The sequence below is a fragment of the Carassius carassius genome, chromosome 44, assembly GCF_963082965.1.
Source record: "Carassius carassius chromosome 44, fCarCar2.1, whole genome shotgun sequence".
Lineage (NCBI taxonomy): Eukaryota > Metazoa > Chordata > Actinopteri > Cypriniformes > Cyprinidae > Carassius > Carassius carassius.
The window spans coordinates 11,175,439-11,197,617 of NC_081798.1; the positions used below are offsets into that span (position 1 = coordinate 11,175,439).

Here is a 22,179-nt window from a genome sequence, read left to right on the forward strand (position 1 = left end):
TTTTCTTTGCCCTTCCTTATCAATTGAAACAGTTTTTATGCTATGTAATCAGTGGTAAAGGGCTGCTGTAAATGCTGTATCTATTGAAATAATTTCTGGAAGAGCATGGGACCAGTAAAACTTGGAAAACCAAAGTCTGAATTCATCCATTAGTACTCAAGAGTTTCTCACTCTTCTTACTTGTGTCTTGTTCATTATTTTCCCTCTCTTTGTCTTAGACATTTTCTTATTCTTAAAAGCACAGTTTACTAAAAAAGAAAATTGTCACCATTCGCTCACCGGTATCACTGTCCTATTCTGTGAAAAAAGGATGTTAGGCAAAATGTTCATGCTGCTTTTTTCCATATCATGAAAGCAAAGAGAATTTTTCACATTCATTATCTGGAAAATAGCAGGATGAACATCCTGCTAAACGCTTCCTTCTGTGCTCCACAGAGGACAGAAAGTAACATGGGTTTGGAACAACGTGAGGGTGAGTAAATGATGACAGATTTTCATTTTTGGGTGAACTATCCTGTAAAAAAGTGAGCTCTGCTCAGAAGAACGTTCTCCAGAGTAGCACATACACTACAACCTCATGAATTTGTCATAGTTTGACATTCACAGATCCTTTGATGGGGGATGCCATTCGCTTCTCCCACTCTATTTATCTTCTTCTTATTAAAAGAGCACATTTATCAATTCCGAAAACTTCCATGCAGCCAGATCACCAATAGAAAGTTTCTCTAGCTGCTTGAAGATACAATGTCTATTAAAATGCCTTCAGATAGATTTGAAGCTAAAAGACTGCATAATTGCATTTAAAGCAAGAAATGACTAGTCCTAGCATACTTAAGTATACCTTAAGCCAATTTACCTGAAACCAAAAGCCATTTGATTGGCAGCAGTGGAAATTGCTGATATATGGTCTCCACCAGGGACTATGACACCCCAGAGATGATACATACATTAAAGCGCCTTATCTTTCTCTTGGCAAATGCTGTTACACTCCACTGACTGTAGTCATGACCTGTTCCAATGTCATGCTTAGAATCCAAATCTACTGGAAAGCCAGCCATTCCCAGAGTTCCCACTGATTATTATGATATAACGGTGCAGCGTTTAAAAAAAGGTTTTGAGTATTATAGCGTTTTTTTTTATTTTTTCAAGTGTCACCAGGAATGAAGATCTACATTGATCCATTTACGTACGAAGACCCCAATGAAGCTGTGAGGGAGTTTGCTAAGGAGATTGACATCTCGTGTGTGAAAATCGAGCAAGTCATTGGAGCAGGTAATCAAACTTCCAAATGTCCAACAGTGTTCTACCATGAAGTTTTTCTTGTGCCTTGACCTAAAGAATAGTGCACTTGCCTCTGTCCATAGGAGAGTTTGGAGAGGTGTGCAGTGGAAACCTAAAGCTCCCAGGAAAGAGGGAGATGTTCGTGGCCATTAAAACACTGAAGTCGGGTTACACAGAAAAGCAGAGGCGGGACTTCCTGAGTGAAGCAAGCATCATGGGGCAGTTTGATCACCCCAATGTCATCCATTTGGAGGGAGTGGTGACCAAGAGCAGCCCTGTCATGATCATCACAGAGTTTATGGAGAACGGCTCATTGGACTCTTTCCTCAGGGTGAGCATTTTTGCGCCGTGTCTTGGTGTAATAACTGTGATGCAGTCTATACAACCTAATTAAAATGTAAATTGAAAAGATTATCTGTATTGGTTAGGAATTATTAATGAATTTAAACCCAAATAATGTAGAGCAATGTGTATGTTCATCTCTGGGCAATGACAAATCAGTCAATAATCTTTTATTATTATTTTTTTACTAGTTCCTTGAAACTAGTATAATAAAATGGATTTCCCCACGCTAACACAAGCTCAGTAATGTAAACATGACTCAAATTCCAGTTCAATCTCTCATCAGCAGGTGTGTATGCACATCAGCATGATGAACATCAAACAAATGCTCCCTTCTAATTTCTCATGCTGTCCATCAGGTAATTCTCCACAGGGTCTCTCTTTAATACCCAGCTTCCCCCCCTGTAGCAAACATCTAATCTCAGTATTGATTCCAGCTGTAAGACTATTGTAATAAGCTCAATTCTCTTCCATTAATCTCTACGGGTTGCCACACTAACATTTGCTTTAAAGCGGTCTCTTTAAAGAAATAGTTGAATCGTTGCTCTGTGGTTAGTCATGCCCTCATTTTTCATCGGTCACGCTCTCTTGGCCACGTGCTCTGCATTACAAGCGTCAGATGAGCGGTGTTCCTCACAAACTCACAGAATACACATAACGATCAGAAAATTGTACATGGTACATGGTTTTAATCTGAAAACTCTTAGCCTGAGGAAACGACTTTGTATCACTCTCCAGTTTCTAGTAACAGCATCCATCCTGCAGATGCATTTAGATGATTATTTGAATGCAAGAATTTGCCAAAATCCTTGCTTACAGAACAAACACGTCAATTTGGATTCAGTGCAGAGCTGATGTGGATAAAATAGGTGTCTGGATGCCTTGATCGCTACTAATTGGGCTCTCTGTGTGTTGCGCTGAAAAAAAATACCTTTGATTTATGTAAATATGTAATCTTTGGGGAAGGAATGATTTATTTTGCTCATTAGCAAGGCCTTTGGCTCTGATCTATCATGAGAGAAATCTTATTTTATCCTTGACACCTAGCTTTTCGGGGTGTTAGGCTCAGGAAGTGTAATTATATGGAACAAGAAACCTTCATAATTGTGGCGCTTAAACGAAGGCGAGTAAACAGGAACCAAATGCACAGCCATTTGTTAGACATTTGAACTAAATTTATTTCTTCTCACCACAATCAGATCCAGCTCTCTGTAACCTCTGTAATTGTGAGGTTCTGATGTTATTTTAACTGTTTGGCCAGCCAGTTTTTTTCACTCATGTTTATACTTGCACAGCCCACCCCATTACACATGCCCTACCGTGCCATCGCGTGAAGAAATGACTGATGTCTGGTAATGTAAGTAGAGTAAAAAAATTGAAAAAAAGTAGTGTAAAAAATGGAAATGAACACCTCATACATAAAGTTTACTCTGAGTTCAAATCACGATGCTATATTAAAACACTTGAAAAAGACTAGCTAATGTTGTTGTTTTTTTTGCTCTCATAATGTCAGTTTGGTGGTGTGCGAGAGCTTTGAAACTCCTCAGATCTTTATGTAGCTGCACAATTGTGTTGTTTCTTCAAGACTGTCATCCATTTCTGACAGTACGTTGAATTCTTTGAAAACAACACGCCTCTGTTGTGGCACCTCACTATGACAGCGGATGACAACATTGTGTGTTAGTGCTGAAGCGCTAGAATATGAGTCTGATGGGGCTCTTGTAAGACAGGACTGAGAGAAAAGGAGACTCAACGCTAACCTGTCGTTCTTGCACTGATCCAACTTCCAATTTTGTTTTGTGGCGGATTAAGAAGCGAGAGAGAGCAAAAGGGAAAGAAATTCAAAAAGGTATGTTGTCGAAACTTTGAGAAAGAAGCATCAAAATGAAAAGTTAAGCACAGCAAAGAAGTGTCTAAGAAGAAACAGCATGAATAGAATAATTCACATATAATCGAAAAATAAAGAATGTTTGCTTCACTCAGACTGCAGATCCAAATAACTTTGAGGCGAAGAATCCCTCCAATTAAACTATAGGCAAACACTGTGAGCAGATTAGAGTGCCAGGCTGTATTTGTGAGGGATTTCAGTTTTATGAATAATGGATGCTGTTTAATTGCTGTGGAGGGTTGAGGAGAAGTTCAATCAAGTCGGTTTAATAGGGGGGAAGGGTTTGAGTGTGACACATGCTGCTCAGAGGAGGAAGGGTTTGTATGCAACACAGAATGAAAACATCTTGTGGCTATTTCATCCAGAATCTAGTGATTTCCGTCTCTCTTCACTTAACGCGTGCGTGTCTGTCCACACTGCGCCTGCTGGGCTTGTCTCGTCTGATCAGAAGCTGAATGCTGTTTGCCTCATGGCTGTCTGCGGAGGGTCTGCAGATGGAGGCAGCTGCAAGCACAGCTGGGTCAGAAACTGCTGGACCTCCTCATGAGCAAAGGGCTTTCTGACCACCATGGTCAACAGCTGCAAGATTTGCCACGGCCCGCATTGATCATTGAATGTCTGATCTAGCATTGCGTAGCATAAACTCTACCAATCCTCACCAGAGCCTTTGCACAGCCAACCCAAGCCAGGCTTGACTCAATGCATTGTGTTCAGTCTCTACTCTTATCCGACTGGGCATACTAGACATTAACCGTGATCTCCACAGCTTTATTCTTGTCTTTTTGCTGTTGTTTGGGATTTATATTTTAGCCAGAAGAGATAACTGTAGCACTGTTACTTATGAGTTGATGTGCAAAATACAGTTTTTTTTTTTTTTTTTTTTTGTGCACATACTTTACCAAAAGCCCTTTTATAAGGAGTAGGGCTGTAAATACATTTTAAGACAAGATTTTAATAGTTAATCATGTTTTTTATGATTAATAGACAAACTTGTGATCATGAATAGATATTATCATATATATTCAGATAAATGTATTAACAGCATAAAATATGAATATTTTAAATAATAAATGGCAGGTTTTTAATATCAAGGCCAGAACCTATATCAGTACTGAAACCTCTTATTTTTATGTCTCTTTCTGTGAATAAAACTATAGAAAAGTAAACAATAAAGTAGTATTTTAACATTTAGTAGGCCTAAACTATCACTATTTTGTTGTCATTTATAAAATGTGTTCTTGTGGCTCAGTGGTAGAGCATTGCGTTAGCAGTGCCAAAGGATGTGGGTTCAATTCCCAGGGAACACATGTTAGATAAAAAAAAAAAAAACATTAGCCTAAATGCACTGTAAGTCGCTTTGGATAAAAGCATCGGATAAATGTAAACTGATAATTTTATATCAACTTAAATCTTATTAGATTACTTTATAACAGTTATTTAGCTTTGATTTTATTCAGTGTGAAATAACTCTAGATGATGTTTTTTTGTCATTGAAAAATGTGAGTGTTTTCTGTGTAAATTTTCATGCTAAACAATAAAATCACCGCTTATACACTTATTTTTATGTACTGACCCATTTCTGTTCTGTACTTGTTTACAGCAAAATGATGGGCAGTTCACTGTAATTCAGCTGGTGGGCATGTTACGAGGGATTGGCTCTGGGATGAAGTACCTTGCAGACATGAATTACGTACACCGGGACCTGGCCGCCCGCAACATCTTAGTTAACAGTAACCTAGTTTGCAAGGTGTCCGATTTCGGACTCTCACGCTTTTTGGAGGATGACACATCGGATCCCACCTATACCAGTGCCCTGGTGAGATGTTTTTTAATATTTGCTTTGAAACATCATGCAAACTTGTGCTTTGATTTAAAATGTCTTGATGTTTATGATTTGGGTTTATACAGGGTGGGAAGATCCCTATTCGATGGACAGCCCCAGAGGCCATCCAATATAGGAAGTTCACCTCCGCCAGTGACGTATGGAGCTACGGGATTGTCATGTGGGAAGTAATGTCGTATGGAGAGCGGCCATATTGGGACATGACCAATCAGGACGTACGTAACTCACCACTTACATTGTCATTCAAAATTTTGAAAGAAGTCACCAATCTTGCAATTATTTGATCAAAAATAAAATAAAGCATGAATAATGTGAAATATCATTATGATTTAAAATGGCTGTTTTGTATTTAAATATATTCTAAATGTAATTTATTCCTGTGGTGGCAAAGTTGTTATTACTTGAATCATCAATGCCACATGATTCTTTAAAAATCATTCTAATATGCTGATATGGTGTCAATGTAAAAAAAAAACGCATAATATATGGATTTTGATGAAAAAGATTTCATGATTAAAGAATTAAATTTCCTATTTTTTTATACAGTTACAAAACTCTTTTTACTATTGGTATTTATTCAGTTCTTCCAATTTTCACTCCAACCTCATAATGTTTTCCTTTAACCTTCATCTTTACTAAGTAAAACCACCAATTTCTTATAAAACAGTTTTCCAATAGAAGCACTGTGAAATGATCATGCCAGAGGTTGTTGGTTGGTTGCCGTATGTTAGCGCGTGATAGATGAATGCTGTACTGCAATTTCGAATCAGAGGCTAAGGTAAACAGCAGAGAGAGCACATCGTAAATCTGTCCATGTGCTGCTCTGCTGTATGCGAGGCCAAACCTCAGACCCCAAACACTGCATGAGTGCAATCAGTCTTTGCAGAAACAGCCGCACCGATCATCACATCCCACTGGCCTCGGAATGCAAAGACGACATAAGGATTTGCGTCAAGAAATCCAAATTTTCAGGGTTTAACAAAGAGGTTTGGATTGTATTTGTGTTTGTTTTGGATAACGTATGCTTTTGGTGGCTACATCATGTGATGTTAAGAGAGTGTCTTCAAGCTATTGTCCTTGTATTGTGTCAAAGGGCATCATTTACTCTCACAAATGCTACCACAGAAATTCACCTGTACTTCATATTCATTTGCTGGTGAACAAAAAGATGATTTCACATGCAAAGCATGCACCATGTTAAACAGTCCCTGCCCTTGAAGAAATCTCCCATTTCTAGCATCCCTCTGGGTGGCTGGGAAAAGGCAAATTATGGGTCCAGATAATGAAAATAGTTTCAAATTGAAAGTGTGAACGCTAATGTGCTAAGAGGGAGCGCATATCTCACCAGTTATCTTATTAGCAGTTCCAGATAGCGTTGCAGTCCTCCCATCGGGTTGGCCGTTTGAGGCTCCTGAATGAGATTAATCAGGCCTTGAATGGAGTGCCGTAATGGCTATGATAATGAGCTGGGGAACGACGGGTCTCACTTGGGTCCTGCTCGCGCTTTCCACTTCATGGCCTTGCATCTCCTTTCTGACCACCAAGGCCGCTTGAAGCATCCTGTTTCATTCTGATGTGATGATACATCCATCGGTTCAGTTCATTTAAACTCTAAGTATCTGTTTTGCACATTTAGTAACGCTACACAGTTAATTTGCTGGAGATGTATTTAAGTTTTATTTAAGTGACGTTCTTGATTTACTGTTACAACTTGCAGCACATTTTCCAAATGTACAATTTAGTCAGCGTGTATATTACAGGCCATGTGTTAATCATGTTTAATCTGACAGATGTTGCTTGATTGGAAATGAGTAGGACGTATGGGAGCCAGACTCAGGCCGAATACTGCCAAAAAACGTACTAACACTAAGGCTGCTCTTTTTTTTTTTCACATTTGATCAGAGAGGAAACGCTTGTACTGCCAAATTCTTGTTATCAGCACCTTTATAATCAAGATCTATTTGCTGATTTAGGAGGTATTTAGATAGCAGCTGACTGTGACCGCTTATTTAAAGTCTATGTGTGTGTGTGTGTGGTTGTGTGTGTGGTTGTGTAAGTGTGATCATGTATGTGTTTGTGGCCAATGACAAATGGCTTCCTTGTGTCCCCCTAAGACCCAGATAATGATCACAGTGCATTTATGAAGACTGCAGATCAATCCTCGGTCTCCTGTAGTGTTACAACCTAACGCCCCCCCGCCCACCCCCCGGCACAAACGCTGGCTCATATCTACTGCCACCTGCCTCGCATGCCGACAGCTCCTATCAAAACAAAACTTCATGGCAATACATTACATTTATTTAAAGTACATTAATTTAAATCTAATGCATTACACATTATGTTATATTTGTATTACAATTCCAGGAATTAAACTTCTACTGATACTGATTAAACATTGGATTATCTTAAAATGTTACACATTAATGTTGCCCACAGATTAGTTACAGATGTTATGTTGTCGAATAGTTTAAATAGTGTGGCTGGCATGTGACATGGTTATACAGGAATCCTGAGTTCAAATCTGGCTTGTGTCATTTCCCAAAGCCATCCCTCCCTCTTTCCCGCTATTGTTTGTCACCTGTAACTGAAACTTTGAATATGCTTGGGATGCGTACAAGCGTATCTTTCTCCGCCCCTTTTAATAACCATCTAGAGACCCTCACAGACCTGTGTCTCCCTCTGCAGGTTATCAATGCCATTGAGCAAGACTACCGGCTGCCACCTCCCATGGACTGCCCCAGTGCCCTCCATCAGCTCATGCTGGACTGCTGGCAGAAAGACCGCAACAACCGGCCCAAGTTCAGCCAGATTGTCAACAACCTGGACAAAATGATCCGTAACCCCAACAGCCTGAAGGCCATTACTCCACTCTCATCAGGGTGAGTTGGAAAACAGAATGCAGTTTGCTTGGATGATCAGTCAGTGGATATAAAACCTAGTTGACAACATTTTATGTGAACGGTGTTGCAAAAGATGGGTAACAACTATGGCTGGAACAAATAATAGTTAATAATTGATATATCTAATCGACAACGAATTTGGTTATCGATTGATCATGTTTGCACACATCTATCAGTAACGTCACTTTACAGTAGGGAATAATGCAATTCTGTTTCTAACAGTGGAGGATGCAGAGTGAGCTACTGTGGGGAAAAGCATGACTCAAGTTGTCCTAAACACCATGAGTTATCTTTAGTGTTCCAAACTTACACATAGTTAAACTGTTCAGCCTTCTATTGTGGGAAATCTACTAACTCTCCGATCAAAGTTGATCGATTTCACATATTTACAAATGTTGGAGGGGACTTACCTGTTTTGTTTGGCATTAGCTTATTAGATTTACATTGAAATTTTATGAATTTAATGCTTAAATTTTTTGTAATCTACTGTATCTCTAAGGGTGTATTCACAGCAGGAAATTCTGCTAGTTCATTTGCTCTGGACCAAATATGATGTTGTGCTGTTCACTTTCACACTACCCTTTTTACAAGTGAACCAGAAACTGTGAACAAAACTGCACATGTGCTTAAGGTCATCCTTTCATTGGTTCATCCATTCAACTGTACCAGAGTTTATTTGGAACTGGACTGAGACCACCTCTTTAGCTGGGTCTTGGTACGGTTGTTTGGTCCGCACCAGAGTACAATTGCTGAATTCACCCACTGTCCGCTTAGAATAATTTTATTCTTGACCCGACTGTACCCACTAAATTTAGATCTCGGTTCCAGAAAAATCTAAAAATCAAATTTTTTAAAATCATTTTTTATTTTCTTTATAATTTCCGCTAATGAAAGAAAGCGAGAATAAATAAAAGTGTAGTCAGCACAAAATTGTATGTTATTTTATTTGTCTTGAATAAAATTTATTTGAATTATCTTTAGACACAAAGTTGGTTTAATATTTTATGCAAAACAGTAGGAAAAAAACGTGTCACAGAGAAAATAAAAATGTACAAAAATTTTTTATTTCTTATTTTGTCTGGTCAGGATACAATTTGTTTAACATTAACAACACAATAGGAAAAAGTGTCGAAAAGAGAAGAAAAACAAAAATGTATGTTGTACAAAAATAGCCTATTAGCTATTTTTAATCGTCTTGTCAAAATAGTAAATTCGTTTGACATTTTTCTGTTAACAGTAGGAAAGTTGGTGCAGAGAAAAATAAATAAATATGACATCTGTCACTTAAAATTATAGGCTAAGCAAAATATAAAGAAAACCGTGTTGAACGTCCTTCAAGGACAGCGCATCCACACTTTGCTTCATCCTTGTTCTGCACTGTCACTCATCGACAACCTGGCTGTTCTGTGTGAGGGCTGTATATTTACCACCGGTACAGCCTGCTCTGAGCATCATTATGCACATGTTGCACATAGACCCCGTAAATAAAACGAGTGACGCAGAGAGCATGCATGCTGCGTGTGCATAACAATCCGAGTGCAGGCTGTATCGGTGGTTAATAAGAATAAAGCATAGATATGCTGTTCTGAATGGACACCGGGAACGGGATATTGTTAGACTGCCCGCTGCAGTTCAGATTACACCAGTTACCAGAGTTTTATTTGAGAATTTGATCTTGTGGCACAAAAAAAATCTGGTCAACTCCACACCTCTAAGCTGAAGTACCTTTACAGTCTCAAATATTTTGGGGTATGATGCGACAAGCTTTCCACATCAGCATTAGCCAATTATTTGCCATTCTTCACCTCACCTATTGACCTCTCAAGCTCTGTCAGGTTGGATGGGGGCAGATATATTTGATTGGGTCAGGCTCTGGCTGGGCTACTCAAGGACATTCACAGAGTTGTCTATGAGCCATTTTTGCTGTGTGATTAGGGTCATTGTGCAGTTGGGACATGAACCTTCTGCCCAGTCTGAGGTTCTGAATGCTCTAGACTGGTTCCCCTTCAAGAACTCAAGCTGCATTGAAATTCTATGGGAATGCCTTCAGCATGACCACGCTCTGAATCAAGTTTGTGAGACGCCACGGGCAGGGAGACATAGCAACCAGGAAGCTTAAAAGCATGTGCAGTAAAGAACATAACTTGTTGAGACACAAGGCTTTGATTTTAAAGCAATTTTCAAGTGCAACATATTTGATAAAATATTTATATTATATATAATAAAGTAAATATTATACTATGTTATCTTTGCTGTAAACTTAAACTTTTACAGCTTTTATACTTTCTTTTTTGAAATTCTTTCACTTCAGCAATGACCTGCTTTGTGTCTTTAAAAAGAGACCAACCTTAGGTCTGTATTCCAAAGCGTTTAGGAATTACAACCATGTTGTAACAAGCATTGACAATCAAGTGTTCTGTTTTCAGTAATTTATAGTCGTATCCTTGAGGAAGAAAACATTAAAATCAAAAATAAAAGAAACATTTTTAAAAAAAATATCTTGAAATTGTATTATTTGAGTCCCAATAAGATGGAAAATAGCCATAAATAGTTATCTGATGTCTCTTTATGATTGCCCTTTTTAGTGTTAATTAATGGTAAAACTAAATTAAATTACATTTTTTGGAAAATTTTTACTCCTTTTGCACATAAAATTAAATTGCAAATAACCAACAGATACATACATACACTATATTTGTTTTCAATTTGTACATTGTTTGGAGGACACCACTGGGCAGGATTTACAATAAAATGTTATTATTATTATATATATATATATATATATATATATATATATATATATATATATATATATATATATATATATATATATATATTTATTATTTTGGGATATTTTTCATCTGACAAATCAAAAAATTAATCAACAGATGAAGTGATTATAAAAATAATAATTAGTTGCAGAAGCAATATTAATAATAATTAGTTGTATAAGCAATATTACGCAGCTTTCTCAGATACCTAATGTCACCAGTCTGAATGTAGATTATTATATAAATATTTCATCAAAATTACACTTGAGCTATGTTTATTAATGCTTATTAGAGCCTTGTGCCAACATCAAATTGTGTAGAGCGTTCTTAATCAGCCACTAGTGAGGTTTCAGTTCACTTAGGCTTCTACCTAGAATGCTGTAGACAGCAAGGCAGCTCGCTTGGCTTTGAAACAGGGCGTGCATTTAACACTTTGACTCATCTGACATAATTTAACTCATGCAGAGTAGTGTGCAATAGTCATTACAATAAATCACATTTATGTAGAAAGTCATGGAGATGTTTAAACAAGTTTCTACAGTATTTAGTTTATGGAGACACATTGCCTTTTTGGAAAGCTGTATAGACATATACGTGAAACTCTACACTATGGTATGCCAAGGCAGCATCAAGGGATCATAATGACGTTATGAAAGTCTAACCGTTGTACGTACATAATACTGTATTGTTTGGAGAGAAGTGCAGATCCATCCGTGATACATGATATATGTGCGGCTAAAAAAAAATTTGTATTACTTGCTTTGAAGTTTCTTTTTTAAGATATTTAGCTCTTAGATTAGTCTGACATTCTCGCCATTACACTGAAGTGTATGTCTGTGCGTCCCTTTGCGTGTGTGTTTCATATATTAGGGGGAATTTTCTGTGCCTGACCTTTCGCCAGACCCGACTCACTTGCATCCTTCAAGGCATGTTTACAAAACCAAATGGAATATGACCTTAATAGAAATGTCTTTAAACAGCCTTCTTCTAAACGATTCCTGTTATGTTTTCAATCTTTGGTCAATGTTTTGGTTTTACTTCTGATACCTGTGGTGGGGTTTCTTGATGCTATGAAGTTTGTGAGTTATTTCTTTTGGCATTGAATTGCTATGTAAATAAAATCAACTAAGTTTGGTAGATCAAATCATTATTAAAAGCTTTAGGCAGTCATAAACTTGAAACAACAGTAAATGTGGGAGTCGAAGTAACAGTGGGCAAAACTCTCATCAGTTTCTTGTGGGCAAATGTAAAGTGGCCTAGTTTCTTCTGTCATCATGCTGATGGTGAAAGGCTTGGGGTTTGCAAGCTTCTTACCAGCTCTTTTTGCCTGGAGGCTAATAGGCTACAGTAGTGTTGCTAGAAAGTACAGTCATCTGGGAACATTAATTGCAATTTTTTTTTTTTTACAGAATTAAGCAGGGCAGAGGATATTTGGCACTTAAATTCTTCCCTAACTTCAATTTTTCCCCTGCAGAGATTGAATTATATTGACCTAAGAAATATTATAGCTCAATATTCCCAAGTGTGTCACAATTGCTAAAAATATGCACAAGATTAAATTTTTTTTTTTTGCATTGACGATAATATGCCAAATAAATGTGAACCACCTGTACTTTAGGAATGTACCATGTATACTAGTGGGGGATTGTAGTGTGTATTTGGTGATTAAAATAATACATTGTGACTCATCTGTATTTCTCTATCTCTTTCTCATTACCCTTCCAGTGTGCATTTGCCCTTGCTTGACCGCAGTGTGCCCGACTTCTCTAGTTTCAACACTGTGGATGATTGGCTGGACGCTATTAAGATGGGCCAGTACAAAGACAATTTCGCCAATGGCAACTTCACCAGCTTCGACCTTGTTTCCCAGATGTCCATGGAGTAAGTGCTATACCTATGAGAGAGAACAGTTTGGAAAACAGCCACGCTTTGATCACTGAGTCAGCAGAACCTCTAGGGGATCTTTGACTCTAATAGTGCTGACTGTCAATACCAAGATTTGCTCTATATTGCCCTAAGCTTCTCTGTCTATTTATTAGGGCTGCACACTATGGTATAAAATATAAAATTTTATATTAAATTATGCTACAGTTCAAAGGCTTGGGTCAGTAGGGGCCTTTTTAATACTTTAATACTTTTATTCCACAAGGGTGGAATTAAATTGCTCAAAAAGACACAATGCTGCAAAAGATCTCAAATAAATTCTGTATTTTATTGATTTTCATAAAAAAAATTCTGAAATGTGTCATGGTTGCCACATAAAATGTCAAGCCACAGAATTGTTTTAAACATTAACAATGCATAAAGTTTATTGGGCAGTGAATTAGCATATTAGAGTGATTTCTGAATGATCATGTGACACTGAAGAAGTATTAAAATAGAAAAAGTAGAAACCCCTTTATTAATAAATACTGTTAAATGTAGCTTATACCATCTAAAACATTAAATATAGTTGGACTTGAACTTTATTGTAAAGTTTTACCATCTATTGAAAATGACAGACTTTTGAGGTATAATGGCCATATCACAATTTCAGTTTCAATGTGATTGATTATGTAGCTGTTAGGGGTGTAACGGTACGTGTATTCGTACCGGACCGTTTCGGTACAGGGCTTTTGGTACGGTGCACGTGTGTACCGAATGCAATATTTTGTGTGCGGAACATATACATTTTCGTGTTTCCAAATGAACATATTAAGTGGCGGAAGTCTCAGCATTCAGTGCAAATCCCGCCCTGCAGCTGATTCTAAGGCTGGCGACACACTAGCTGCGTAGCGTGAGCGTGGCGTTTCTGCTGCATGTCAGTTGCGTGACGGCTTTTCTGTGTCTTTACACACCAGAATCGTGCCTGACGTATATATATATATATATATGTCACCTTTTGTAGGTGACATATATAGCCCCTTTCACACTGCCATTCCGGCAAATACAAGGGTAAAGTGTTCCGGCAATTGTTCCCGGGTCGCTAGATTTTGCACTTTCAAACCCGGGTTCAATGCCGGAATCAATCCTGGGACGTGTTTGCTTTCACACAGAAGGCGACCCGGCAATGTTCCGGCAATATGCCGGGTCCGACGTGCAGTGTGAAAGGGGCTACAGAGGGAGGCCACCGACAGACCAGGATCTTGTCTTCACGACAACAATATCTATACTTCATGTTGAGCATAAATATAAAGCCTACTGATAAAGGACACCGTCAACAGTAATGAAGGCAAAATAAACTATGTTTGACATGTGCAATATGCCAGTGTGTCACCGGCCTTAGGTTTTCAAAAGGCATCACGCGAGTGTGAACATCACTACAACTAGGAAAATGATTGTAATTCAAACACAGCTCCCGTCGGCATTTAAACAGACCTTTGCTCTTAATTCTGATCGGGCCAAACCAATAACGAAATCTGAGCAGGTCTAAAAACTGAAACTGTTGATGCTGCACTTTACACTTTGGAAAAGTTATATATATTTTTTGGTAATGGTAAATTGGTAATGCTGCACTGTAATGATAGTTATTTATTTATATTTTTCATTATATTTTATTATATGATATTGGTTTGAGACTGAGAGTATTTTATTTAGTGGAGAACTTTGCAGCAGTATTTTATTTCTTATTCTTTATTTATTTTATATATATTGTATTAAAAAGTATTTAAAAAAAGTGTAAACAAATTAATAAAGAAAATGTTATAGTAATAAACAACCTGCAGTTTAATGTTTGCATTTCTTTCCGTTACTGTACCGAAAATGAACCGAACCGTGACTTTAAAACCGAGGTACGTACCGAACCGTGATTTTAGCGTACCGTTACACTCCTAGTAGCTGTACTATTTAGTAGGGCTGTCCCCGACTAAAATTTTTCTGGTCAACTGTTTGTCATTTCAAGCATTAGTCAACGAATCATGAGTTGAAGATTCTTTGCAGAATGAATTATAATAGTAATAACAATAATAGACTGTACTTGTGAGGTGTAGTCCAACATTTAGTTTCAGTTTCAGAATTGATTGATTATGTAGCTGTACTATTCAGTTGGGCTGCCCTCAACTAAATATTTTTCTGGTTGACTGTTAGAGCGTTCATTTTAAGCATTAGTTGACGAATCACACGTTTATTAATACACCATTTAAATCATTACAATGAGCCTTTAATTGCATACAAAGCCTAATAAGCACTCAAACACATGCACAAAACTTGCCACAGCACACCAACAGAAGTAATAATTATAAATGTGTAGGGAAAAACAGTAAGGAGGCTGCATTAAAATATGAATAAGTTATTAATAAATTAGTGTTTTCTTTGTTTTATGCTTAAGAGATTAAGTCGACAACACTGACACTCCGTAGTAGTGGATGTATTCATGTTTCATACGGATGACATAATCTGAGAATATTTGTTTTCCATTTGAATTGGTTCATTTGAAAGTAGACATTTCACACTCTATAGATATATTTTTCACGGCAGAAAGCGCATCCTGTTTGCTTTCATTATTTTACAAAAGCGCAATGTTTTATTGTTTTTGTGAGTGCATAAACATAGTCTTTACATATTCAAAGAATGTATTACTCTTACCTGTATGACCAAAAATGATGGAGTATTTCAAGAGCAAGTGAGTGCTCTGGCACCTCCGTCTGTCCTGCAGTGAGCTAGATACTATTCAGCTTTCACGGACTGTGTGACCTCACCACTTCCTGATGATTGTCGATTTTTTTTTTCTGCAACTAAGCGACTAATAAAATTTTGGTCAACCAAGCCTCTTCTCGGTGACCAAATGTTAATCGACTATTAGGGGGCAGACCTAGTATTCAGTCTCTTTTTTATCCTCTTTGTCTTTTTTCAAAATGAATTATAAATTGCGGTTTGAAATGATATCTCAGTGATTATACACTGTATGGATTTAAATTAAAAAATAAACATACTGTAGGTATATTTTCTCATCTTTGTTACTGACTGTCAGTCACAGTTGAAATGGGAGCCACAGACATGTATACTTAGATTCTTCTCCTCTCCTCACCTCAGCTGTTACCTGTTACAACCAAACCAGACACGGCATGAAAACAAAGGAAGTGTTGTTGTTTCAAAGCCGCTTGGATTATGCAACAAACAGAGGATGATAGGGATAAAGGAATTTACCGGTTACTCAATCTTGAACTAACATGCTCAGTTTACTTTGGCATCATGTGTTGAAGCCAGTGAATAAAAATGTATTACTACAGCTTTATGGTATCTGCTTCTGAGTGCACATGTTTGATCTTGCCTCTTTCTGTTCATGTGTATTTTACATAGGGACATTCTCAGGGTCGGAGTGACACTAGCGGGTCACCAGAAGAAGATCCTCAACAGTGTTCAGATGATGAGGGCCCAGATGAACCAGATCCAATCGGTAGAGGTTTGACGACGCGTCCCGATTAGACTGGGAGGAGGACAGGAGGAGCAGGCGAAGGGCCAACATGAAGGGATGGGGCAGCCACTACAGACCCTAAGCCTATTTTCCTTCTGGACCACCTAGGATATCCACCTGCCCCCTCCTCCAAAACACTCTCGTTCTCCATCTGTGTTATCTGAATTCCCCATTAACCCCCAGACACCCTAATGGGCTCGATTCGGGAAAGCTGCGTCTGGAAAATATGGTCACAACACCTGATCGTTTAGCTTTAGCCACCACCAATCACAGGATGACCGATCAGTCTGCCAGCAATAGGCTCCACCCCCTACTTCCCTTGAATTTTCCTTACTTTCCTTCCAATTGTTTTTTTTGTTAGTATTTTTTTAAGCGTTTTTGTAAAAAAAAAATTAAAGCTATGAAAACACAAGTAATCTATATAAAATATATAGATTGCTGTAAAATTGTAGACTGAATATGGTGGACTGAATCAAAAGGCTACCCTTTAAAAGGGCAATGAAGAAACAGGAGATAAAAAAACCACAATACATGCTTCTGAGATTTTCTTTCTAATATTTTGGGAAAATCTTGAATAGAAATACTTACTGTCTGCTCAATGGATACACAGGGGACAACCTGCGGAACCTTAATCCCTCTCCCCTCACTGACAGCCGAGGGAAAAGTATGTGAAAACCATGAAATGGGACTTCCTTTTGGCAGCCAGTACTGCCTTGAAGAAAAATATGAGATTTTTTTGCAGTTTAAACTACATCAACATAAACAGACAGACAAATGGAGAAAAAAAAGTCAAAATAGTTATCACAGTGTTGAATATGTGGTGCAGATTCTTCATTGCTAGGGAGGAAGAAAAAATTAACATTTTACAGATGTCATAAGAGCTTGCCAAATAGAGCATCATCCCTTTGTACCTTGTCCTGTACATATCAGATGCACTTGTGAGGTCGTCAGTACAAGCCTGATGTAGTCCAACATTTAGTTTCAGTTTCAGTATTAGATGGATCTATATTGACATTTGATGGATTTTCTTTCTAGTGTGTCCGTATATGACTTGAGGGGGTCATCTTTTATATTCTTCCTCCTTTTTGTCATGGGCTAAGATGATTTAGTTTGAAAGACGGCATAAGATACTCTCCCCCACAAATTGTTCAGCATGTTTTTTCCTTGAACTGTTTAGAGTGAAGGATACCGAGTGCACGTATGGTGTGGTCTTCACATCATCTACACTCTACTTTTATGTTTGGATCCCTGCTGTGTGTGTGTGTGTGTGTGTGTGTGTGTGTGTGTGTGTGTGTGTGTGTGTGTGTGTGTGTGTGTGTGTGTGTGTTTGCGTGTGTGTGTGTTTGCGTGTGCATGGAATGGAGCACATGGAGCTGCGGAGCACATGTGGTGCAAAACTATGATTTCACCGGAAGCTTGGATTTGATACACGTTGCAGACCACTGTGTTGATATGCTTATATTTTTGCCACCAAAACCATTTCTTTAAAGAAGAAAAAAAAGATGTTTTATAATAAGGTGTTTAGGGGTTTTAATATCTGAAAGTATGCAGTTAGAGGACATTTTCATAACAGGGAAGTGATTGTTCATTGTGAAGCATAGTTTTATATGAGAATATTGTTATTGTATGACATTTTTGAAATGGTTACATTCACCAATTGGAGCCAAGCTGAAATTTGGAGTTTCATAGGACATTAAAACAAAAAAAAACAAAAATCACAAAAAATATCAGCTGTTAAATAGTGTGTATAGATTGTATTTTTTACACACACAAAACAAAAAAACAAAAAAAAAAACCACCGTTCTCCATGGTATGGTAGCTACTTCCCACGATGCTTTCTGAGATCTGTCACCTCCATAGACGTAAGAACAATACAACTCTGTATAATAATATTCTAAAGCAGAAACTTCCCCCCTCAGAGAGGCTTGTCTCAAAACTGTGTTGGATTTTAGTGTACATATTATTTTTTTAATGTATTGTTGAATTGGGAGTCGCTATTGTCAATGTTTATTTTGGGCCTTTTCGTTTTGTACTAGTATTGGCTGAGAGATGAGAATCAGCCGTAGAGATGAATGGGCCGGAAGCATCTTCATCCATGCTGGAGTGTATGTGTGTGAGCGAGTGTGTTTGTGTGCTTGCATGTGCATGTATGTCCATGTACCAGCATTACGGTCACTGTGGTTAACGATATACTTCTTTGTCAGCTGACGAGAGGCTCGCTTTATTCCATAACCTCAGGGTTGACATGCATCTGTGTTAAAAACCATGCAGTGTTGTGAGGTCAGTTCAGTGTAGGTAAGGTCCATTGGCTGAATCTCAGAGTGCTAATGAAGTTCTAATCAGATGGTGTTGACCATTCTCTGTTCTTCCCATTACATAATGCTTCCATTAGAATGAAGGTTCTGTCGTTCAGTGATTGGACATGAAACAACGTTCGGCAGACAGGCCATCCCAGGTGTGAAGGCTTGAAAGACATAGCGATAAAGGCTTGAGAAATGACCGTGTCTACTTTCCTCTGTGTCCAGAAAGATGGTAGGATTTTACTTTCCTTATAACTTGACATACTAAATGGCCGTTAAGTTTTAGCTCTCAGCTTTTCAGTCATTTTTGGTAACTTTTTTTTATCACCAGCAGGAGGATACAGGGAGAAAGGAAATTAATCTTGGCTTAACACCTTGTCCTAACCAGCAACGTGTGATTTGTCTGTCACACTGAAAGCGAAAATTCAGCACAGCACAGTCACACCCAAAATGTTTAATAAGCAGTTACATTATCGTTTAAAATTTCTTTAAACGTGTCTCTCAAGCTCATCTCAAGGCTACATTAATTTGGTAAAAAATACAATGAAGAAAGCATTACTGTAAAATATTACAATATACATCCTTAATTTTAATGTATTTTAAAATGTTATTTATTCCTGTGATGGTAAAGCTGAATTTTCAGCAGCCAATACTCCATCTTCAGTTCACATTATCCTTCAGAAATTCATTCTAATACGCTGATTGTTTCTCAAAAAGGATTTTTTTTTTTTTTTTTTTTTTTTTTTTTTTTTTTACAAAAACAGCGTATTTTTGAGTAAAACATGTTAGGTTTTTCTGGATTCTTAGATGAACAGAATTAACATTTCGTCTTTAGTCACTTTTTGTCAATTTAATGTGTGCTTGCTGAATATAATAAATAATTTTCTTAAAAAATAAAAATAAATCTTGACACCAAAATTTTGAATTGTAGTGTATGTTAGTGAGGCTATCAAGCTGCTATAGAAATAAATATTAAGCAATTAACATTATGTTCTATCCCTTGAAGGGCATAAAATGGTTGCAAAGTAAAATAGTGTAAAATAAACTATAAACTGAATGCAAACTAACTAAAATAACAGATAAGCAAAATAAATACATTTCTGTTTTGCAATTGACAAAATATTCTTTATGGACAAAAACAATGAATTCATGTAAAAATCATCCATTTTCATAGTGTACTGTATATGGCATATAGTCGCTTTCAGCAGCTGGTTGGGACCTGGAGCGAGTCAGAGAGGTGAGAGACAGATTGAGAGTGAAGAATGTTCTCGCATCATAAAACTTGAGCAGTGATGGTACCTGTCTGTCCAGCACATCCTCTCAATATTTAATGGCTTCTCAGTGTCACTGCTGCACTGTGAGACTAAGGTTCTGAATCTCTCGTCTTCCTCAGAATAACACCGCTTCACCCTCCTAGGACAATCACTGTCACTCAAAGCTCCAGCACACCTTTTTCGGAATCCACACACACACTGCTGCTGTACGTCTGCAGAAGTTGAGACTCTCGTGGCAGTAGCTCAGCAATACTTAGAGGTGCTGCCCACAAGTTACAGCGTGTTTAAATCAGCCTAACAGCACAGGATTAACAGAGCTTTGAGTGAAATCCAGTGCTGAAGGGATATCCTGTGTTCCTGATCCTCATCTTCTTTTCCTTCCAATGAAATGTGTCGTTTTATAAGCAGTTTCACGGGCCTGCGCTATTTGCAAAAAGACGCTTTTCTTGCATTTTGGCGCTGATGATCACGTGAGTTTCTGGCACTTTGCAGTGAGAGAGCCGAAGGAACATTAACGACCAATGAGCCTTTCTGTTTTAAGATATTGGTATGTTGAAAGATTATGACATGCTTGACATTTGCCACGCATTTTCTTCATCGGAACTGTAATTACATAGAAATATTTCATCACGGCGGTCTTATGTAATTCTGTTTTTCCACTGCATCTTAAACCGCTTAAGTTTGTTTCTCGGTAGGGGACTAATTACTTCATACGTTTCCCTCTCTCATTTGTCGTTTCACAGAACACTATGTAGACCACAGACAAATGAGACGTGGCGTCGAGAGTGAAAGAATGTCATGCTGAGTGATTTAAGCACTTCTTATTGTTTTTTTTCACATGGATTATCACCTTAAATGCATAATTTCTACCACAACACAGCTCTTTTTTTTTCATACGAAGTGCTGGGAAAGATGGCATGTGGACATTTTTTAATACCCAGAACCCTTTTGGTTCAGATGGCTTGTGAAAATAGCCAAAAAGCTGCCGTTATGTGGACATGCGAACTGCAAATGTTCCTTCTGGCAAGCAAAGATGTGATCCCGTGCACCATTTAAAGCTTTTTGTTGAAAGCTGGTGACAGCAAGCTGTGAACAGCATATGCTCGTAGCTACCGCCGGAGCTTAATACCAATGCAAAACCGTTATTATGATGATTGTGTGCGATTGTGAACGTAAATACAAGCTGCCTCTGGTTTTCTCTCATTGGTACATATTTCTGCCTGCATCCTCAAACATGGTGGGAAGTTCTTGGATAGAAAATGGCTCCCCAAATAGAGCTGTAGTGCCTGTAGGGCCGCAGCACCCTCTGGTGTTAGGAAGGCAGTAGTGCATTCGTCCCCATGTCTCTCAGCCCTGCTTTTCATCACAGGGCGGCAGACCTCACTGCCTACCTGGACCACTGTGACAGAGATGGAAGGTCCTGTTTCACTGTATAAAATGTACATTTGACTGTAACCCTGTGAATGATGTAACAATTTCATTATTTGTAATATTGTTATTGGTTTATTTTCTAAAAATTGAAAAAAGCCCAACTTGACTCTCCTCATTAAAACATGAAATGAGATACAACTGTTATACAGCGTTCTGTGGTTTGTATGTGTTAGCCTCACTGTTTATTTTCCTGATAGCACATTGTGCCAGTGCTGCCAATGTCATGGGCTGCATTCCCAAGCAGTGCATAATACTATAAATCTATAGACTGAATTGCTTCAGATAAAAAAGAACTATTGAGATACAGTACATTTTAGCTATGTCAACAGAGTTTGTGGCCTAATGTTGTTTACCACTTGTCCCTTATTTTCATTATTGATAAAACCTATTGATTAAAAAAAGATTGTAAAATGTCTGTTTAATGTACAAAAAAAGTCAAGTAAAATAACGAAAGTAAATTAAATCATTTTCATCGTGAATGATTGGTCTGTTTTCACATGAATCAATCATATTTCTGTTATATGACTGGCAAAATGTATTTTATGGTATAATAATGATTACCACAAAAAAAAAAAAAAATCCAACCATCCCATTTTTTCCTTAAAAAAAGTGCTAAAATATATATATATATATATACACACACACATATACATATATATATATATATATATATATATATATATATATATATATATATATATATATATAAAATTGTCAATTTTAAAATGACAATTGACTGTTTTTTTTTACACTAACT

General features: G+C 37.6%; 1 protein-coding gene across 2 annotated transcripts in view; it reads left to right on the forward strand.

The window, feature by feature from the left end:
* Positions 1-17,689, forward strand: part of LOC132126263 (ephrin type-B receptor 2) — a 149,716-nt gene extending 132,027 nt beyond the window's left edge. For both annotated transcript variants that reach the window (XM_059537404.1, XM_059537405.1), the window contains exons 10-16: positions 1,150-1,272; positions 1,365-1,612; positions 5,112-5,327; positions 5,420-5,569; positions 8,040-8,233; positions 12,751-12,906; positions 16,303-17,689. In XM_059537404.1, the coding sequence (XP_059393387.1) occupies positions 1,150-1,272; positions 1,365-1,612; positions 5,112-5,327; positions 5,420-5,569; positions 8,040-8,233; positions 12,751-12,906; positions 16,303-16,411 (1,196 nt within the window). In that variant the 3' untranslated portion in view covers positions 16,412-17,689. The remainder of the gene's footprint in view (positions 1-1,149; positions 1,273-1,364; positions 1,613-5,111; positions 5,328-5,419; positions 5,570-8,039; positions 8,234-12,750; positions 12,907-16,302) is intronic.
* The last annotated feature ends 4,490 nt before the right edge of the window (positions 17,690-22,179 follow it).